Here is a 19,255-nt window from a genome sequence, read left to right as displayed (position 1 = left end):
AATGAGCAAGAGCCGAGAGGTGATTGGCAAATTGGCGACGGGGAAAATTACCAAGTTTATGCACGCAACGGCCGGAAAAGCGACGACGACAGCACACCCATTCGTGGAAAACTTGTTCGGATTGGGGATTCGCCGCGTAGGCAAGCTAGCTGCTTAACCCCTTGAAGACTACGGTTATAGATGATCACGATCAGTTATATAGAAGTTACAACTTTTTCTTTTAAGTGGTGGTACTTATTTAATTATTAAGCAGAATTTAATTACGATTTTCTCAAAAAAAAAACCTTAGCATATGATTTTTTTGTACCCATTTTTAAAGTGGTGTACAAATAAAATTTATTGGATTATTTATAAACATTTGACAAAGTATAAAGATTTTTAAAAAATTATTTACGACAATATTTAAAGGAAACAATTATTTAAAAATATTTTTTTATATTACGCAGGGCTTGTGATTCTATGCTGTATACCTTAATTTAATATGTTTTTTTGGATATTAATTATATGGAACAATCATTCAAGTCTATAAGGAAAAATATATTTTTTAAGCTTTTGAGCTTCTGAAAAATAGCAAGCTCTTGAAATTTTCATTCAAAATAATATTGATTACAAAAAATATTTTTTTATATAGCTTGGAAGGGTTAATGGCGGGTAGGAGGCAGGGGCTGCGGAGTGGGGGTCGCTCAGGGGCTCGCACATTGCGGGGGGCCCAGTCCTCAGTCCCCAGTCGTCGCTTGGCTTTGCTGTATTTGCTGCCTCTGCCTTTGCTCTGTTGTTTGTTTGCGCTGCGAGCTGTTCGCCGTTTGCCGTTCGCTGTTTGCATTTAAATTTAAATGAATGAAAAAGAAACTGGCATGAATTCGCCTCGACCCGCTGCCCCTCTCAGCAGAGAAGTCCCCCCCTTGAAAACGAACGAGCGCGCCTACAAGTTGGCATATTTTCAATTTCCGTTTTTTACACAAACACAGCAAGGCACACAGATACGAATGGGGCAGGGGGAGGGGGGCGAGGCGGCGGGCCAGGGTGGCCGAGGGGGGATTTGGGGGGACAGGGGCGGCAACGTCCGGTTGGTTTTTAGTACGAAAAGTCGCAACAGCTGAATTCGCCGCGCGAGAGATACGTTCGCCTCGTTTATTTTTTTTCGTAATTTTCTGTTGAGACTGAAAAAAGAAGTGATCGTTTTGGTTTTTTTTATTATTTCCAGTTGTAAAGAAATAAAGAAAAAATAATAGTCTAGTTTTTAAAAGAATTTAGATAACTACAATTAAAACAAATCAAAAGCATTGAGGATTTCAAGCAATTTCCTTGACCCAAAGGAAAACATTTTAATTAAAAGTAATTAAATTAATAATAACTATTTAATGCATTTAGTTTCTGCATTTTTTATGCTCTGAAAAGCCTTAAAATCTAGAAGAAATGGTTAAAAAATGTGATAGTTGTAATTTAACATAGGCCTTAACAGACCCCTAACAGACCTCGCTCAAAACACAAATTCGCCCTCTCTTCGCCGCGAACTAACAGCGGGCGCTGTTAACGAAAATTAAAACGACCGCGGCTCATTTCGCTTCAAAACCTCGTGACGAGCGGTTGCCGCGATTGCCGCGTTCGCTGTCTTTCCGATTTCCTCAAAAATCACAAGCCACTTTTTTGTATAAAACTACAACATTTTTTTTCGAAGCAACTTAAAGCCATCAAAAGCAACAATAGCCTGCTAAACAAAACAATTCACTACCAAGCCGCGTTAAACAACAACAACCCGAGAATATATATTTCTAAATATATATAAAACAAAACCAATCACTTGAGAAATATTGTGTGTGGTGAGAAAAGTGAGTGTTTATTTTTGGGAAATTGAAATTCAAATAGAAATAGAAATAGTTAACCGCAACCAATCGCTTCCAATGGAAATCATGTGCCTAAAAATGCAAATTGCTCGAAGAAAATCAACAACGTCTATTTAAAACAAAAAAAAGTCCAACTCAAGCCAATCAAATACAAAACGTGTTGGGAAAAAGTCAAATAACAAAAAAAGAAATACAGCAAATACAAAATCAAACAACAACAGTCGCTCGCGAACACACAAATATTTTTATATTTTTATACATATATATATAAATACATATATATGTGCATATATAAAATTGCATAAAAATATTTTTTTACTCAAGACAACCGACGCACACACACCAGCGCAGTCGACGAGAAACACAGATACATTCGCCGCTCGCACACACGACGACGACGTGGCCCCGCTTCAGTGTGTTGGTGTATCTGTGTGTGATTGTGCGACGCCAGCGTCGCTGCTCCAACAACAACACCAACAAAAGCAGCAGCAGCAACAGCAACAACGACAGCAGCAACAACTACAACAACAACCGCCGGTCGCCAAGTTGATTATTATTATTTTTTTGGCACGCCGAAAAAAACCCAGCGAATATAATAATACGAGGTTGGCGCAAAAATAATAACAAAATCAAACATCATTCGCCGGCGTCGTTTTTGTGTTAATTAAATTTACTTTTGTGAATGAAATGCGAAAGAAAGCAAAGCGAAAAATCATCTTTAATAAATGCTAAATAAAAAAACCAGCAGTCGCGATCGCGAGTAAGAATTTCGAAGAGAGAATCGCCTTTGGAATATAACTGAAAACCAGAAAATAACACGAAATCATCGAAACATTTTGGATACACCTCTCAAAACCGAAAAAATTAAGGATTACACAACCTACAACTTATGGTGATTAATTACGGAATTTGTACCACGGATTGCTTTTGAAAATCAATGTAAGTTTCGCCCGCACAGCTGCCAAGATATATATCTGGGCATATAAGTATCTCTCAGATACGTAGATACGTAGCTACATAGCTTACATAGCACCGCACAAATGGTGCAATTTCAGTTAATCACGTTTTGGCGTCTAACCTTCGGCCAGATGGATTGCCAGGAAATGCACAATTCTTGATAGAAATAATTGGTGTATATGTTTATTCCATGCGAATATCTGATTAATTTACGACTGCATCGTGACATGTTTTTCGTCTTTCGAATATAAACATAAGTAGTGATCAGTGATCAGGAAGAAATCAAGTGGGTTCGGAAAATAAACATTAAAAGCTATCAGTGATCAGGGAGGTGCAGTACAAACATTTTATATGTTAGTGGCTATTTAAGATTTTATGACTGGGTAAACTAAACAAGCCATTAAAAAGATCAATACTTATAGTAGTATTACTCCTTAAAAACAGGACATTAAACTTAATTAAACAACATTCTTGGTTTCTAAAGGGTAAAGCAGTTTACTGCTTGCTATCAAAGCATTCCCAAGATATTTCCCTATTTCATTTTCCATTAATTTCCTACCCTCTAGAATTTCATTGAAGAATACAAAACGTTCTATAGATAGAATCGCTTTGATCTCGCCTGAAAGTGCTAAAAATAAATATATATAAATGCATTAACTGTCAAAGTAAAATCAAATAAATTTCCCTGCTTTTTATTTGATAATATATAGAGTGTTGCCGTATTTTTTGCGCCAGCCGGACAAAATGTTTAACTGACATTTCAAGTTGTTTGTTTGTCTGGCCTCGTCTCCCATCTCCCGTCCCCCATCGGTGTTTACTGATCGCAGCAGACCGATAATCCGAATCCGAATACCGAAACACCGGGGAGAATATCACTGGTTTTATTGAAAATAAATTGCTCTCCCGTTTTGCGGAGAAATTCTAGAATGTGAATCCATAAAGTTGTTTCATTGTTGCCCCAGCGATCGACTGATAATGGTCGATCCTATTCGATTCGACGATCTGGGGATCTGGGGATCTGACGATCGATCGATCACAACCCGTTCCACAGAGAATTCCATTCACAAATCAGTCGACTGACGACTGACTTTAGCTAAACCCTTCTAATCAGTTGCCCAGTTTTTTCTACTTTTTCTATTTTTTCTCTGTGCTTCGTACACTTTTTGTTTTGATGATGTGTGAGATGTGTGTGGTGTTATAGCAAACCTTTGGACACTTGAGCGTGTTATTTTCTACTCTATTTTTAAACACTTTTTTCGTTGGGTTTAATCTACGAAAAATACAAAAAAACCAAACCGAAGAAAAGAGCGTGAGGTGAGGCAGTTTCGTCATCGATACTTTTTTCCTCGTCGATAAGACCAAGAGACCCCCAGAGGTATTAGGCTCGTTTTTTGGGGGCTTTGGGTTTGCTTTTGCTTTCTTTTTCACGCTGACACACGCTTAAAAAATCAGACACAGAAGAAGCGGAGAGAGGACTGATAAACCGAGGAGAAATATTTAAGTTTATTTACTTTTTGCTGGCTGTTAATTTTTGGGGCTAACGGAAACCGGGAAACCGAGAGGCAGAATAAATAAAAGAGGCGTAAAAACGTTTTCAACCGATAAGTTAACATTTTTGTCCATTTTTTGATCGATGGTCTTGCGTCTTTTGCTTTTGGGGAGGGGTTTTTACCAACCAATTTTCAATTGATTTAAGTGGCCAGCCGAGTGTTCGGGTTTTGTGTTCTGTTTCTGAATTTATGTCATAGCCAAAAATACACAAATACAAATTTCATTCATAATGGAAGGAAATTCTCGTTTCGTTTCTTTTCGTTTCTGCCAAAAACATGTGAGCACACACAAACATATGTGAATATTCTGAATAAATAAATTAAATGCTTAATTTTTATTAGCTAAATAAACAGCTAGACACACAGATCCACAATGACGTTGATGACGCAGACGCCAAATAGACAGCCGAACAGATAGATGGGGAAGTCGTGAAGGTTTCCGCGGGGTAAAAATAATATATACTTCTGTGGTCGAGCTGAGAACTTTGTAGATCACCTGTAACTTTGTATGAACGGGACTCTCGCCTTTAATCAATCTGCGCCCCCTGCCTTTCTCCACCTCTCTTTCACCTGATTTATAGCAACTCGTCTATATATATAGACCACGCCGTGCATATATCTTCCCTCTGTCTTATTTGGGATATATCAAGAATAGTCGGCGAAAAATAAAATTACACAAACAACGGAACGAGAGGCCGAAATGACAGCAAATTAATTGCATTCGCAACACTAAAAATAGATAATCACGAAACTGTTACCAAAATGTAAGGCATGGGATCTGCATAGGCTATATATCTATAGTGTATACTATATAGTACGATATGCTGACGACAACAACCGACGACATAATTGAAACAACGGCTCAGCGAAAGCTAAACATAGAAAATGTAATGCAAAATTCTCATAATAATCTATAGAGAATATTATAAATTATAACGATCAAGTGGCGAAATTTCTCAAACCATGTAACATTTACTGAAAATCAAAGGGTAAAAGGTAAAGGGGATGGGCACGCTTCAATGGGTTGAGATTTCAGATATGCCTTATAGAATGGGCATGGCACATATATAGTAAAGTATCTATAAGATACTGTGTGTGCTTCGTGCTGCCAGCAAAGCAAAAGCAAAACGCCAAATGACAGCCCAACAAGAACCGAACTGAACTCAACTCAACTGAGAGGGCAACAACAACTAAAACAACCATTTTTATGCCGCAAGCAAACATGTGATTTTCATTATTTTTGTCGTCGCACCGACGCTACAGAACAAAAAAAAAAACGCCAACGAAAAATGGCCTTTTTATTTTTGAAAATTATAATTTTTAAAAATAAATCCCACAACAACAAGCATGTTTGTTTTTGGTGGGGGCCAAACACACAGAACTGCAATTGAAAGAGCTGACTACCAGTGGATTTGTGAAAAGACAACGAAGTAAACTCAAAGGGGCTTTTTTTTGGTATAATACTTTTTAGGTTAATCATTAATTAATGGGTCTGTGAAGTAATCAGTACAGATTAACAACTTTTTGATGGGTTTTAAGTTTATTTATAAATTTATGTAGCTACTTAAATGAAAAATTCCCTTATTAAAAGGAAGTTCCAGTTCATAAAATACAAATTGGAATTTCTATTATATCCCAGCAACTAATTTATGATTCATATGGGCCTTTACAACACTACTATCGATTTACAACCCTAAAATCGATTCGATTACTATTTTTACCACAAATATTACCTAATATTCCCCCCACGCAGGCCTGTTAAAGCCCTTTTCCATGGCTCTAACTACGTTTCGAGGCTTTCCTGGCAAATCTTGTCCATTAGCAGAACTAAGACAATAACTGCACCCCCTTTTTGTTTTCATTCAGACGGGGTTCGTTCCATCCAGATCAGCCCACGCCCAGAGCTCACTTCCGTTTGTTGTTGCTTCGGTTTCAGTTTTAGATGGATTTCAGTTGGGAGGGGGTTTTCTAGAGGGAGGAGTACGAGGCAGCTGACCACCCAAGAGGCGAGGCGGTGGTCGAGCAACGCATACAAAACGCTCATTAATCGAGCGTCTTTAGAAATGGTCTAAACACACAGCCATAGCTCTATATATACACACATCTATCTATCCAACCGTTCGGTATATATATTCGACTATATGTGCGCAGCTAGCAAAAACAAATCGTTGGCCCATAGAATTGTCGTCAATGAATGGCTGACGACGACAACCTATGATAAAGCCAAAGATGCTCATGATGACGATGCAGTCAGCATGGATAAAGTGAGCAAAAGATGACATTCCTGTGGATGTGGGGGGGCGATAGGGATGGGGATGAGTGCCGGAATGGTAACTGCTTATGACAGCCCTTTGAATTGGACTCGTAATGCAATTGCCTGGGCGTGACCTTTGCCACCAGCAGGTGACAACTTGGACACGTCCAAACAAATGCGAAATGCTGACAGTTTTCCCCCGGTCCTTATCCCCACTTCATATGCAAAGTCTGCACGAGGGCACTGGGAAAAATAGGGACTAATAGGGGAGTAATAACTAAAAAATTAGGAATTTTCTGTTATTAAGAGAACAATACTTAAAGTTATAATATTTCAAAGAATTTAAGAAATAATAAAAGATCTTCAATAAATCATTCTAATAGTTGCTGTTATGTCATAACATATTACTTTGTCAAAATATTGAAATTATTTTAAACTATAACCTATTGATTTGATAAGGAAATGATTTTCTGATAAGCTTTTTAAATGTGGAAGCTATTTAAATATTTTTAAAGGGCTAGGCTTATCAATAGACTTTTTAATATATTTTAAATATATCCAAATTAATTCTAGCTTTTATTAAAATTACTTCTGATCCCTTTGACTGATATGGATATTCATTCTTTTTTCCCGTGTGAGGTCAAAAATAGCTAACCGAGCGTGGGCCAGGACTTTATGTGTATTTATTATATCTGCGTGTGAGCGTAGGTGACCTCAAGACGGGCCCACGCAGCCTTCCTTGGAGACCTCCACCCAAAACCCCTCCTCCTTTTCACCACCGCCCCTAAAAAACACTTTAAGCGTCAGTTTTCCCCGTCAGTCTTATCTAAAAAGTTACAGGTGGGGCAGTGGAGTTCTGGCCATGGATATGCACTATAAGGCTGTGTGGCTTTCCGCTTCTCTTTTTACTTTACTTTACTTTTTTTCGTTGTTTGTTGGAAAATCGGTGAGCTAAAAATAGATTTCGGTTGCCACGCTTCGAGGAAAATGAGGAAAATTAGGAGCGAGGCAGACGAGTCAAGTGCGTGTATCTGTGTGGCTTTTGTGGGCGGCTTGTTGGGTTGTCTTTTTCGCTGCTGCTGGTGTGTGTCTGGTCTTTTGGGGGTGTGTTCGTGACACGAAAAGTTTATTTCTTGGCTTTTAATTGGAAGAAAATTCGTTTAAAGATTGCTATATAAAAGTATGTTTTAATAGCCCACTTTTGAAGTTGTCTGTAATCTATTTTTAACCTCTGGTTAACTAATCTTTTTATAAAACTTGCTTTACTGGCTGAAAATATATTTCTTACTTTACTTTTTGACTTATATACTTTAAAGCTCTTGTACTTGTACTTAAGTTTACTAATTACCCTTTTTGATAACCTTTGGTTAAACCTCTGGTTAAAGTTTTCCAACTGAATTGAGTATCAAAACCTTAAATTTGTTTTCCTTTTGACATCTCTAGCCATTGAGAAAAGTTTCCTGCCAAAGTCACGCACTTTTGGCCCTCATTCTTTGATCAACTTTGGCTTTGCCTTCGCGCCTGTGGGTCTGTCTGTGTGTGGGTGAGTGGGTGGCTGGGGTGGTTCTCTTTTGGGTGTACGAATCTGTGTGTTTGTTGTACATTAGGGCGGGTCAGGTTGTTTACATTGCCTTTCGCCAATTTCGGGTCGCATTTTTCTTGTTTAGAGGGTTTGGTCGGGTGGCGAATTCGGGTGGTTTTTGCGGGCCTATTGGGGACCCAATTGTTGTTGCTATTTCGGGGCAAGGACTCTATAAATAGCAGGGAAATTTATATAGCAGACAGAGAGACAGACAACCTGGCGTTTTGTGTGTGTGTTGTGTGTCTTCCATTGACGTCATCACCAGCATGTCATGAGTTTTCTCTGTGCAATTCTTATTTATTTAGTTTCGTTGTCTTTTTCCTTTTTTTTTTTTTTTTGGGCCAAGCCAATGAGCTTTGTCTAGGTGTGTGTGCCTTCACACAGATACTCACCAATACGTAGACCTTTAGCCAGCTGTCGCCTGTGCAGTCGACTGCGCAGTCGGCGTCTCTGCCGGCTTCTGTGTGGGCGTTTGCGCGTGTAAGGATGTGAACGGAATTTTTGAATAGAACACGCAAATTAGATATAGAAAATTATGTGTATGCTCTATGCTCTCGCATGGCTCTATTAGTGCTGCTGTGCCCAGCCTTCATTGTGCTCAGCATTATATTCAATTCAGCATTCCCAACTATTTTTTGTCTTTTCGTTCAGTTTCGAAAGAGAGGGTTGGGCCTCAGAGTCTGGCAAAGTGTGGGCGTAGCTCGGGGTTCTAAAAGAATTATAAAGGTAGAGCCAAGATATCGACCGGCAGGAAGAAGCTAACTGTATTATCATGTCGAAATTATAGATTCAGACAATGGGAGTAATGGGGTGTGGGGTAGGGAAATGGGTTACATTGCGTGGGAAAAATCTTAATAAAGTAGTAACTTCTTAAACAGAACTACCAAAATATTTCACTCAAAATACATATCATAAAATAAATAATCTGTTTTAAAATCAGCCATATAGAATCCAAAATGAAACATAATTTCTAAACATAAACCAAAAGTAAACATAAACATATGATTTAGGTTACAGGTTTTTTGGGTTCTTTATTTTTGTTTTCATAATCTGATTCCGTTTCCATTTCCCAGCCCCAAAGCAAATAAATCATCCCACATATCATTCCTTGGCAATGAGGCAACTTCTCTTCGATCATTCAGTTCTGTTCGGTTTTCCCTGTTATAATACCCCATTTACGAGTGCACCTTTTTTTCAAGAATGAAGCGAATGCAGGCGATTGAGAATTACAACAAAAGAGGATGGGACGGGCAAAAAAAAAAAAAAAAATAGAAATCCAAAATGAAAGGAGAGCAATCAACCAGAGAGTGAGACGGCTAGATAAGGAAAAACAAGCTGGCGAACGAACAGAAAAAAAAGAGAAAATTTTTCACAATGAAACATAGAAAACATCTGTTGGATGTTTCTATAAGGCTGGTGTAGGAATCTCGACTGAAATGATGTTGCTGTTGCAATAGTGTGTTGCTTTGGCCAGACAAAAGGTGCAACACACAATGGAACACCACTTACGCACATGGTTATAAGGTGGAAATGGAAATGGAAGGAGATGATGCCAAGGCAACACATGTTGCAGCTTCCTTTTTGGCTGCCACTTAACTGCAACTCACTTCAGTCATTACAACTCGTGAGGAAGGGAGGGGAGAGAGGAGGAGGAGGAGAAGGAGGAGAATTCGAATTCTACCTGAAATCTACCTACTTTACGCACACACAACATATACAACCCGATACGATATATGGGATGATGCTGTATGGTAGATGTTGCTGCCTAGAGAAAACGCAGATCGGATGGGACGACGGAGACAATCAGCCCGAGAAAATCTTAAGGTCGATCACTTGTAGTTTATGGGCTTCTTCTGCCTCTGCTTCTTCTCTCTCTTCCTCTTAGCGTTTTGTAGACCTCTAGACCAGATCAAACCAGACCAGACAACAGACCAGCATTATAAAGCAGGGAAAAATCAGGGGAGAAGAGTTGATTAGTTTAAAAGGGAACTAGTTCTTAAATAGTTCTTATAGTACCAGATTTTAAAAATTCATTTTTGGATTTTTAAGGTTAGTTTATATGAAAAATCCCAGCTATATCATCATAACTAGAAAGTTTCTTTTATTATTATTTATTTCCCATAAATTCTAGGTATAAAAATTAACTCTTGGCATTACAATTTCCCGAACCAGTTCCCATCGGTGACATCTCTGAACAGTCGACCGTTGTCTGGGGCCTCCAACTTTGATGCCATCTTCTTGGCTCAGCTCATTTGTTGGTGATTTGATCTTTTGCTTCTTCTCGGCTGCTTCTCCCCCCGAGAAACCCCCTTTCCCCTGCCCTGCTATCCATACTACACCGATCTCAGCTCAAAGTTGGCTTCAATGATTTCTATAAAAGTAGAGGAAAACCCAAAACGAACCGAGCCATTCCATTCCAGACACAAGAATGAACATAATCATCATGATAATTATCATTCGGACCGACTTTGGTGTATATATCATTAACACACACATAAACAGAGAGTCTGGAAGCTGTGTGAGTGTGCGTGAGCCCTTTGCCACATGTGCTGCTCATTTGCTTTGAAAACTATTAGCTGATGTTGCTGCTGGGACTGCTGTTGCTGTTGGTGATGTTGCTGCTGCTGCTGCTGCTGTGGCTGCAACATATGGTTCGGTTGGGCATTTAAATAGTTTAATGATCTGTGCTCTGTGACTGGCTGTTGGTGTTGTTGTCGTGGCAGCAGCAACAACAACAGCAGCAGCAGCATCAGCACAACAGCAACATCAAGCGATTCCCGTTTCAGTTTCAGTTTTCTCATTCGCGTTTTGTTCCCTCCGAGTTGCCTGCAGTCATTAGCGTTTCCTGTGTAGGTTTTTCATCTGTCGCTCTTCGCATTTCATTTGTCTACTCATGTGTGTCTGCCCTCGAAACTCGAAAGCGTGTGTATCCGCACATATTTTTAGCAGGGCTCGAAAAGCATATTTTTAAATTCTGGAATTCAAAACGAAAATATTAAAGAAAACCGTAAAAATTATAACAAAATATCTCCACGTTTGTTGAACTATTTTTTTCCTCTACCAGAACTTGACACAAAATCGGAATGAGAGCAAAAAACTAAATGAAAAAGAGTTGAAACATTTTTTACACTTGACTATATTATAAGCACGATTTCCAGACATGATAAAATGAATTGCAATTCGTACTTTTTGTGTCGTCATTGCTGACAGCTCTAAAAATGCGTTAATAAATACTAAATCAGCAGTAAAATCATTTAATACAAAGTAGGCTTAAGTGAGAAAAATAAAAGACCTTTATAAGAAATAAATAAGTTCTTGAGGAAGATAAATAATATTCTTCATTATTGTGATGTGTTTAATTTTGAGTAAAAATGCCTTTAAAAAATTCCCTGTAAATTAAAGAATCAATTAATTGTCCTTTATTTTGTGTTTACTTTTTCCTTCTTATTTTTTTGTGAATAATTTAATTGGGTCATGATGGCTTACTCTTTGGGCAATAACTTTTATTAATTCATTTGACAATTGGAACGGTAAACGTAGCCGTGTTGATAAGGCAAAGATCGGACTTCTCGGTCGCCAGAAGCATTATTCGCCGGCTTATTAACCAGAATGGCAGGCCCAGCGAATAAAAAAAAAATAATATAAAAAACCTGTTTGCATTTGATTTCTGCCAGAGTTTATTTTTATATAAAAACGCTTTGTGTTGCTTGTGTTGTTGTTGGTGGGCTGTCTGTCTGCCTTAAATAATTTTATTTAAATCGCAACTGGCAGTGACACTTGTTTGCGCAAACAGCCAAACAAACAAACAAACAAGCGCAAACTAACAAAGGCAGCGAATCTCTTCTCCTCGTCGAATCGTTTGAATGAATTAGCCGGGGCGACAAAGACCTTCACCGCCCCCTGCCCTCCACCCCCTTTCGTATTTGTACTTATTAATGAAAACGTTTCAAATGCCACATTTCACATTTCGTGCGCCATTGAATCACACTCCCTGCCAGCGAAATAATTTATTTTTTATTCAGGCACCGCGCTGCGCGATCCAAGGTCAAAGTTTGCCCAAAAAATAAATAAAAATAAAAGCAGCGAGGAAAAAGAATTTTAGCGCAATTAAAAATAAGCGAGTGAACGCAAAAAAGCAAACAAAATTGTTGTTGAAATTACGTACAATGTTTTTTTTTTGTATTTTTTGTTGTATTCTATCTGCTGTGCCCAATTAATTTAAGAATGAAATCGAAATCTTGGCATTACTTTCGGCGGGCTTTGCGTCAAGCAGGCGAAACAAAAAATAAACTTTGAATTATGTTTATTTATTTTTTATTGAGCAATTTGAATATGTTTTTTATGGCTCGCATTTACACCTTTTAATTGGAATTTTACTGGCTCAAACTTGTAGCGAATTTATGGTTAATTAAGAACTCGACTTCGATTTGGAACGCCTATATCTCTATATGCTATATCTATAACATCAAAGTCTTTCTCCCTAGAATTCATTCTTAAAAAAGCATATAAATAGTTTACTACCTAGAATTTTGTATATCAAAGAATGGGAAAAAAATCAAAATGATGCTTACGGTTTTTCTTCCACCCCCAACCCCCAAAAGCAGAAAAGTCGATTGCCAAATATATAAAGAGGGAGGACCTGTGTGCCTCTGTGTGATTTTCTTATTGGCAATCAGTGGCGATCCACTGCCACTGCCCAAGAAAAAAACCCCTCATCCATTCCTCACCACGACGTGTGTTTTCGTTGATTTTCTATTTTGTTTTTCCCAATTGTGATCATTCTCGAAAATTGTTTTTGAGTACCGGACATGACGTCAATAAGTGGGCGTTTGTGTTAATTTTTATACCCCCCGAAAAGCACACACTTAACCCAATCGCATACCTATAGCTCTATAGCCTCTCTATACACATATATGCATTCTGTATTCCCTGTATTTATTTCTTTTTCTTCTCGGGGCGTAGAAATTTTCGTTGGCGCTAAAAACAATTTTTATGCGGCACAATAATAATAATAATTCGTTGGGCTTTTTATCGTCAGATATAGGCGTTTGTACAGCTGGGGTTACAGAAATAGTGCTTGAAAAATGTAAAAAATAAAGTTAAAAAGACTTTTAAAAATGTAATAAATATAATATTATTTTTTATAAAATTCACTATTTTTATGCTAATTTTGGTTTTCCTAAAATTCTGCTCTCGACTGTCTCCGGGCTTTTATTAATTTTTATGGAACAGCGACGCCATTTATTAATTTCCTGTATTTCCTTATTTGCCGGGGGGCCACCTCGTGCCATGCCTTTAATTATGTGTAAACAAATATTTATCTAAAACGCGACGTCTGGCGTTTCTCGGGTTTTCGATCTTTCGCTCGGGATCGCATCGCATTACTCATACGCCGCGTTGACCAGATTAACTGCTGCATCGCTATAAATCGCAAAAGAACATGCCATAAAAATACAGTTGTTTCGCCATAAAAATGTTTAATTTCGCGATAGCGATCGTGCCATAATTAACATGATCATCATCAATGCCGAAAAAAATGTACTCAGTCAAAGTTCAATTAGCATCATTTTCTTTATTCATTCGCTTCGTTCTTTGCTCTTCGCTCTCGAAATCATTGTACATATAGTATATATACAGAATATACACATGCAAATGATTCGGGGTTCTCATTCTGATTCCGAATCGCTAATTTCTTTTTGATATGCCAAATCGAACAATTATGAAAGTTATTCCATTTATTTTTATGGCCCTACGTAATATTCGGAGTGGAGCGGAAATAAGAGGAGGAGAACTCTGAAAGCTGAATGGAATTTTGAAATTTTCAAATATTACGCCCGAATCAGATTGGCGGGGTGAAAGCAATTAAGGCAGAGATAATGGGGGTTAGCAAAGTCGAGGGCGCAAAAGGCGGCAAATCTAAAAAAATGTATATATACCTACTTTAATATGGGGAGTACTACGAACTGCGCTCTTTCTCGTCGTCTCTAGCATAAATAAGCAATTTGATCTTAAACATTTAGCGGTGGCCAAGCCCAGTTCCCAATTCCCCAGAAACTACGAAACACAATCTCCGAAACATCATGTCCCGCCGATTCGAGTGAACCCGAAAGCATTATGAACCGAAATAATAATAATCATAAAGCCTGTTGTTTTGTGTGCCCTATGATGTTTACATAAAAGTCATGCCGAAAACCAAAAAAAAACCGTCTTTATCTGGCACATACATATTATAAATATGACGGGCGACCTTCTCTCACTTCGGTTTCCTAGCTGCGGAATTAATTACAAACATTAAGACGAAGTCGACGAAGAAAAGTTCACTTCACTTGGCCATTTAATCCAAACAAAAGCATCTGGCCGGCACTTTGGACCCCGAGAGGCACGCCCTCGTGCCGGACCATTTCTATATATCCACTATTTGTGGGCTCTCTTATTTATTTTGCGTTTATCCATAAGCACGGCGAACCCATCTACGTGCCATTTTAGTGCTGGCGAAAAGTGCAAAATCGAATAGAATCGCGTGGCGTGGCCTTCTTGCACTTTCTTTGGGGGTCGATAAATAAACGTGGATTACTTTTAGGCGTTTTTTATCTCGGTTAGATTTTGTAAATAAACGGGAGATGGTATAAAAATAGAAAGTAAATAAAAGTGATTGAGCTTCACAATAAAATTTTAGAAATTAATATAAAGTTGCTGGTTTGACTTAGAAATCTAAAAGAAAAACCGAAATTCGGAAATAATAATACAAACAAATTCGTAGGAATAAGAAATAATTTTATTTATTAATATGTTTTTAAAATTTACTAATTATTTATTTTCCCCCTTTTTACTTACAGAAAGCAATCTGTTCGCAGCTGTCGGAATCTGCAAAAGGATGAAGGCAAATCGAGCTGAGAACGGGCGCAGCAACTACGATCGGCGGCATTGAGGATCTCGGATCTCGGATCTCGGATCCGGAACCGCAACTCGGACCGATCTCGATCTCGAGGTGGAGCGAGCAGTGGAGCGGAACGAGGACGAGGACGTGGAGCGGAGGAGTGGAGGTGCAGGAGGAGGAGGAGTCCTGGTTACAACGACACTACATGGATCGCAGGAATGGCGGCGATCCCTTGGCGCCACCCCGGCCCCCGAAGTTATTACCGCGAGTGCATCGACCAAGGGCGCCGGAGCCGACGTTGAGTGGCATCGACCAAGTATCTGTATCATCTGTATCATCTGCAACATCCACAATCCATACAAACAACAATTCACAGCAGCAACAACTTAGTATTAGCACAGCCGCCGCGAGCAACAACAATAATAATAATAATAATACGATATCGATAATACCCGCATCGCCGGATTTCGACGACTATCAGATCCACCACCTGACCTTCCTGCCCCAGCGACCCAGCAGTTTGAGCCGCAACAGCAGCACGGCCTCCTCGACAACGGCAACGGGCATAAGTGTTTCGGGATCGGGATCTGTTTCGGGATCATCCTCTAGCTTTACGAGGCGGAGACCACCGGCAATACCCATACCGCTGGTTAACAATAATAACAACAACTTCCTTAGTCATTTCCAAAGCGCTGGTGAGCCGGCGAGCTCGGTGAACTCGCTGGGCCAGCCGCCCGCCTCCCCCGTCACGCTGGCTCAACCGCGACCCGAGTCCGAAAGGCTAACCAACGAGTATGTGGACACGCCGCTGCAGCATGCGACGCGTGCCCAGCATCCGGCTGGCCAGCAGGATAATGGCCAGACGACCACCCACCATCTGTTGCTGCTGCCCCAAAGGAATCAGCATTTGCAGCAGCAGCACCAGCAGCAGCAGCAAATGCACCAGCAACATATGCAGCAGCAACATGCGCGACTGGCGACGACGACGACGCAGGCGACGTCCGTTGGAAGCGACCACACCGATGGCTTACTACATTCGCACCTGCAATCAAATAGCACTAATAGCAAACCACCCGCCTCGAAACAACAGCAGCAGCAGCCAGGACCCAGATTGGGTTTGGGTTTAGGATTGGGTTTGAACCAACCCATAATAACCAAACAGCCGACGCAGAAGGAGCATATGCATGCCCTGGAGGAGCTGCTGCAACCGGGAGGAGGAACAGGAGGAGCTAACAATGGGCCCCTGGTCATGTCCGGCGATCCCAGCCTCTCCAATCCCATCGTCTGTCCGCGCTGCGGTCGCTGTCGCTGCGAGCAGTGCCAGAGCCCCAGGCCGCTGCCCCAGACGTGGGTGTGCAACAAGACCTGCCTGTGCAGCGCCGAGTCGATCATCGACTATGCCTCCTGTCTGTGCTGTGCCAAGGCCCTGTTCTATCACTGTGCGCGGGATAATGACCTGGATTGCGACGACGGGAATGGCACACCCTGCGTGGATAATCCCTGCTCCTGTGGGCCGTACAAGAGAACCCAGAGATGGGGTTGGCTGGGAGCCCTGTCGATCTTCCTGCCCTGCCTGTGGTTCTACTGGCCCATGAGGGGTTGCATGAAGCTGTGCGAAAAGTGCTATGGCAGGTTTGCCGGCCGAGGATGCCGCTGTCAGGGAGGATCGATGGGCGGAGGAGGAGGAGGATCAGGCATTGGAGGAGCAGGCGGAGCCATAGGATCCACCAGCAGCATGTTGCCCATTGTGCCCCTGGGGGTGAATGGCAATAGTCTGGGGGGTGGAATAAATCTATCCAGTGGCACGGAGGGCGCACTCAACCAGGCGAATGGCAAGGCCATGGAGCACGGATGCAGTGCCGCCAGGAGCATCCTGCGCAAGGGGGACCTCACGCCCGAGAAGCGACTCCTGGACTCCAGTCCCGACTATTAGGATTCTACTTCTCCTCCTTCCCATTTTTGTGCCCGGCTTTTGAACCTAGGCAAAAACCTTAAGGCACAAAAAATTGTAGGAAATCGTGAACCCCCTTCATATATACCCCCAATATATATACGGAAAATATTTAATATATGATTTAAAAAAGGATATATAAAAAAAGAGGAAAAGAAAGAAAAATTAAATAACCAAAGACTGCAAACAGATAATTATTAATTATTAGAAATGTTATTTAAAAAATAATTTTTGCTTAAAAAAAAGAGTAACGAGTGGCGATGCGACGAGTGGAAAAGATGAAGAAGAAGAAGGCGACGACGAAACGACGAATGCGATTAGAAATTACAATTTTTCGAACGATTTTTTTGTATTATTTGATTTTTTGGTTTTCACTTGCTTAATTCATTAATTAATCAACTCTTCAGTTCAATGTTCAATTTCTAAGTCAAATTCTTACTTTATAAACACGTACATATATACATAAATAGTTGTATGCAAATAATTCCAAATGAATTTTTCCACGAACGAAGTACAGTAAAAGTGAACGGGCGAAAGTTTTCTATTATTTTCATATACAAACTGAAATGAAACAAACTGAACAATTTGGGGCAAGCGTAACAAAACACCATATTATATATACCTATATACACACACGGGAGAACTTTTAGAGAAATATTCAATGGCGTAAATTAGTCAAATATTATACATAATATATACATATACCAAGTCCAGTCCATTTTTGATGTTGTAGAGAAAACAGAAAAGAAAAACCGAAAATTACACAAGAAATATTGTAGAACTTTACGAATTTAAATCTTAAAATTGATATGTGTGTGTGTGTCTTAGTGTGTGTATGTGTGTGGAGGGCGACGAACTTTTCGATAAATTTAGAGCAACCTATAAATGTGCTTAGAATATCGATCTAGATGTACTGCAAACCAAAAGTCAGTTAGTTTACTTTACCAACTACGGGGAGCCGGAGCAAAAATCTTAGGAGCGAAAATATGGGATAACGAAATCGGTTGCTTATGAACTTATTTTATATAGCTTAAAAGATAAAAAAGATCGGGATTCGCCAGCAGCCCCAAAAATGTGAGCAGGATTGTATATACTTATAATGAAATTTTTAAGCGAAATGCGAGATACAAAATGCAAGCAAATTCCAAATAATAGAAAAACAAAACTAAACACTAAAAACCAAGCAAAACTTAAGTCTAACATCTAAAATGCAGCAAAAATACAAAACAAAACAAAAGAAAACAAACATTTTTTGTATAGAATATCCATATGAAATATGACAACAACAAAAACAGTGGCAAATTAGCAACTTAAAACAAATTTATACACGTAAAAGCAAGAAGCAAGCGAAAAAAGTAAATTAAAGATTAATGTTAAACACTAAAAACACATTACTATATATTCATTATATATGTAATCTGTATATGTACTATATTTAACTATATAAATACGCCTAGATATATACGATGAAAACCAGAAAACTATGCTTAAAACTCCTAACTTCTAAACTACAACAAGAAAAAAACGCAACAAAAAAGGAAAAAGAAAAATCCCCAAAAACAAACTAAAAGCTGGAAAAACTCCTTAAAAGCCTAGCCGTTAATGAAAACAAATTCAAGAAGCGCAGACCTACAAAAACAGAAAAAATTATACACGCATAAAGATAACGATAAAGATAAATATTAATATTTAAGGCACTCTATACATACAAAAAGCTATGCATAATGAATATTTATTTTATTTGTACATTTCATTATAATAAAATAAACTGATTAGAAAGGAGGATGAGATGATATAAGGAAGAGATGTAGGGTGAGAGTATGTGGGGTTTTGAGTGCGAAACCCCGGAGAACCAGAAGAACTTTATGTAATGTTTTTAGAATGTATGTTCCGTTAAAAACTACAAAATAAAAAAAATCATATAATACTAAAAAAATACAACAACCTTTGAAGTGTTTTATTTGAAGGAAGCTATCATATGATACTATATGATCCCTTTTCTCCCCCCGATCTCTGATGTATGTGTGTGTGTTTCGGACCCCTCTCTGCATGTATTGGTGTGCCAAATGGCTATGGCAAAACTAAAGCAGCTGTTTCCGGTATTTGATTGATAGTGAACTGGCAGTTTGTTTATCTCGAGCGGCGCACACGGACCGACCGACCGGAGGCCCCGAGAACTCAGAACGCGATTCTCGTTTGGCTTCGGATTGGGGCTGCTGCTGCTCACACAGATACTCACC

General features: G+C 39.4%; 1 protein-coding gene across 2 annotated transcripts; it reads left to right on the top strand.

Moving 5' to 3' along the window:
- The first annotated feature begins 1,561 nt into the window (after positions 1–1,561).
- Positions 1,562–18,959, top strand: sty (sprouty signaling antagonist). Of its 2 annotated transcripts, XM_017155934.3 has the most exons (3): positions 1,562–1,829; positions 2,169–2,783; positions 15,024–18,959. In XM_017155934.3, the coding sequence occupies exon 3, from the start codon at positions 15,270–15,272 to the stop codon at positions 16,995–16,997; it is 1,728 nt and encodes a 575-aa protein (XP_017011423.2). In that variant the 5' UTR covers positions 1,562–1,829; positions 2,169–2,783; positions 15,024–15,269; the 3' UTR covers positions 16,998–18,959. The 2 variants fall into 2 exon arrangements, with proteins under 2 accessions (XP_017011423.2, XP_017011422.2); XM_017155933.3 differs by having other exon boundaries at positions 1,562–2,783.
- The last annotated feature ends 296 nt before the right edge of the window (positions 18,960–19,255 follow it).

The sequence above is a fragment of the Drosophila takahashii genome, chromosome 3L (genome assembly GCF_030179915.1).
Source record: "Drosophila takahashii strain IR98-3 E-12201 chromosome 3L, DtakHiC1v2, whole genome shotgun sequence".
NCBI lineage: Eukaryota > Metazoa > Arthropoda > Insecta > Diptera > Drosophilidae > Drosophila > Drosophila takahashii.
This window is presented reverse-complemented; position numbering and strand designations above follow the sequence as displayed.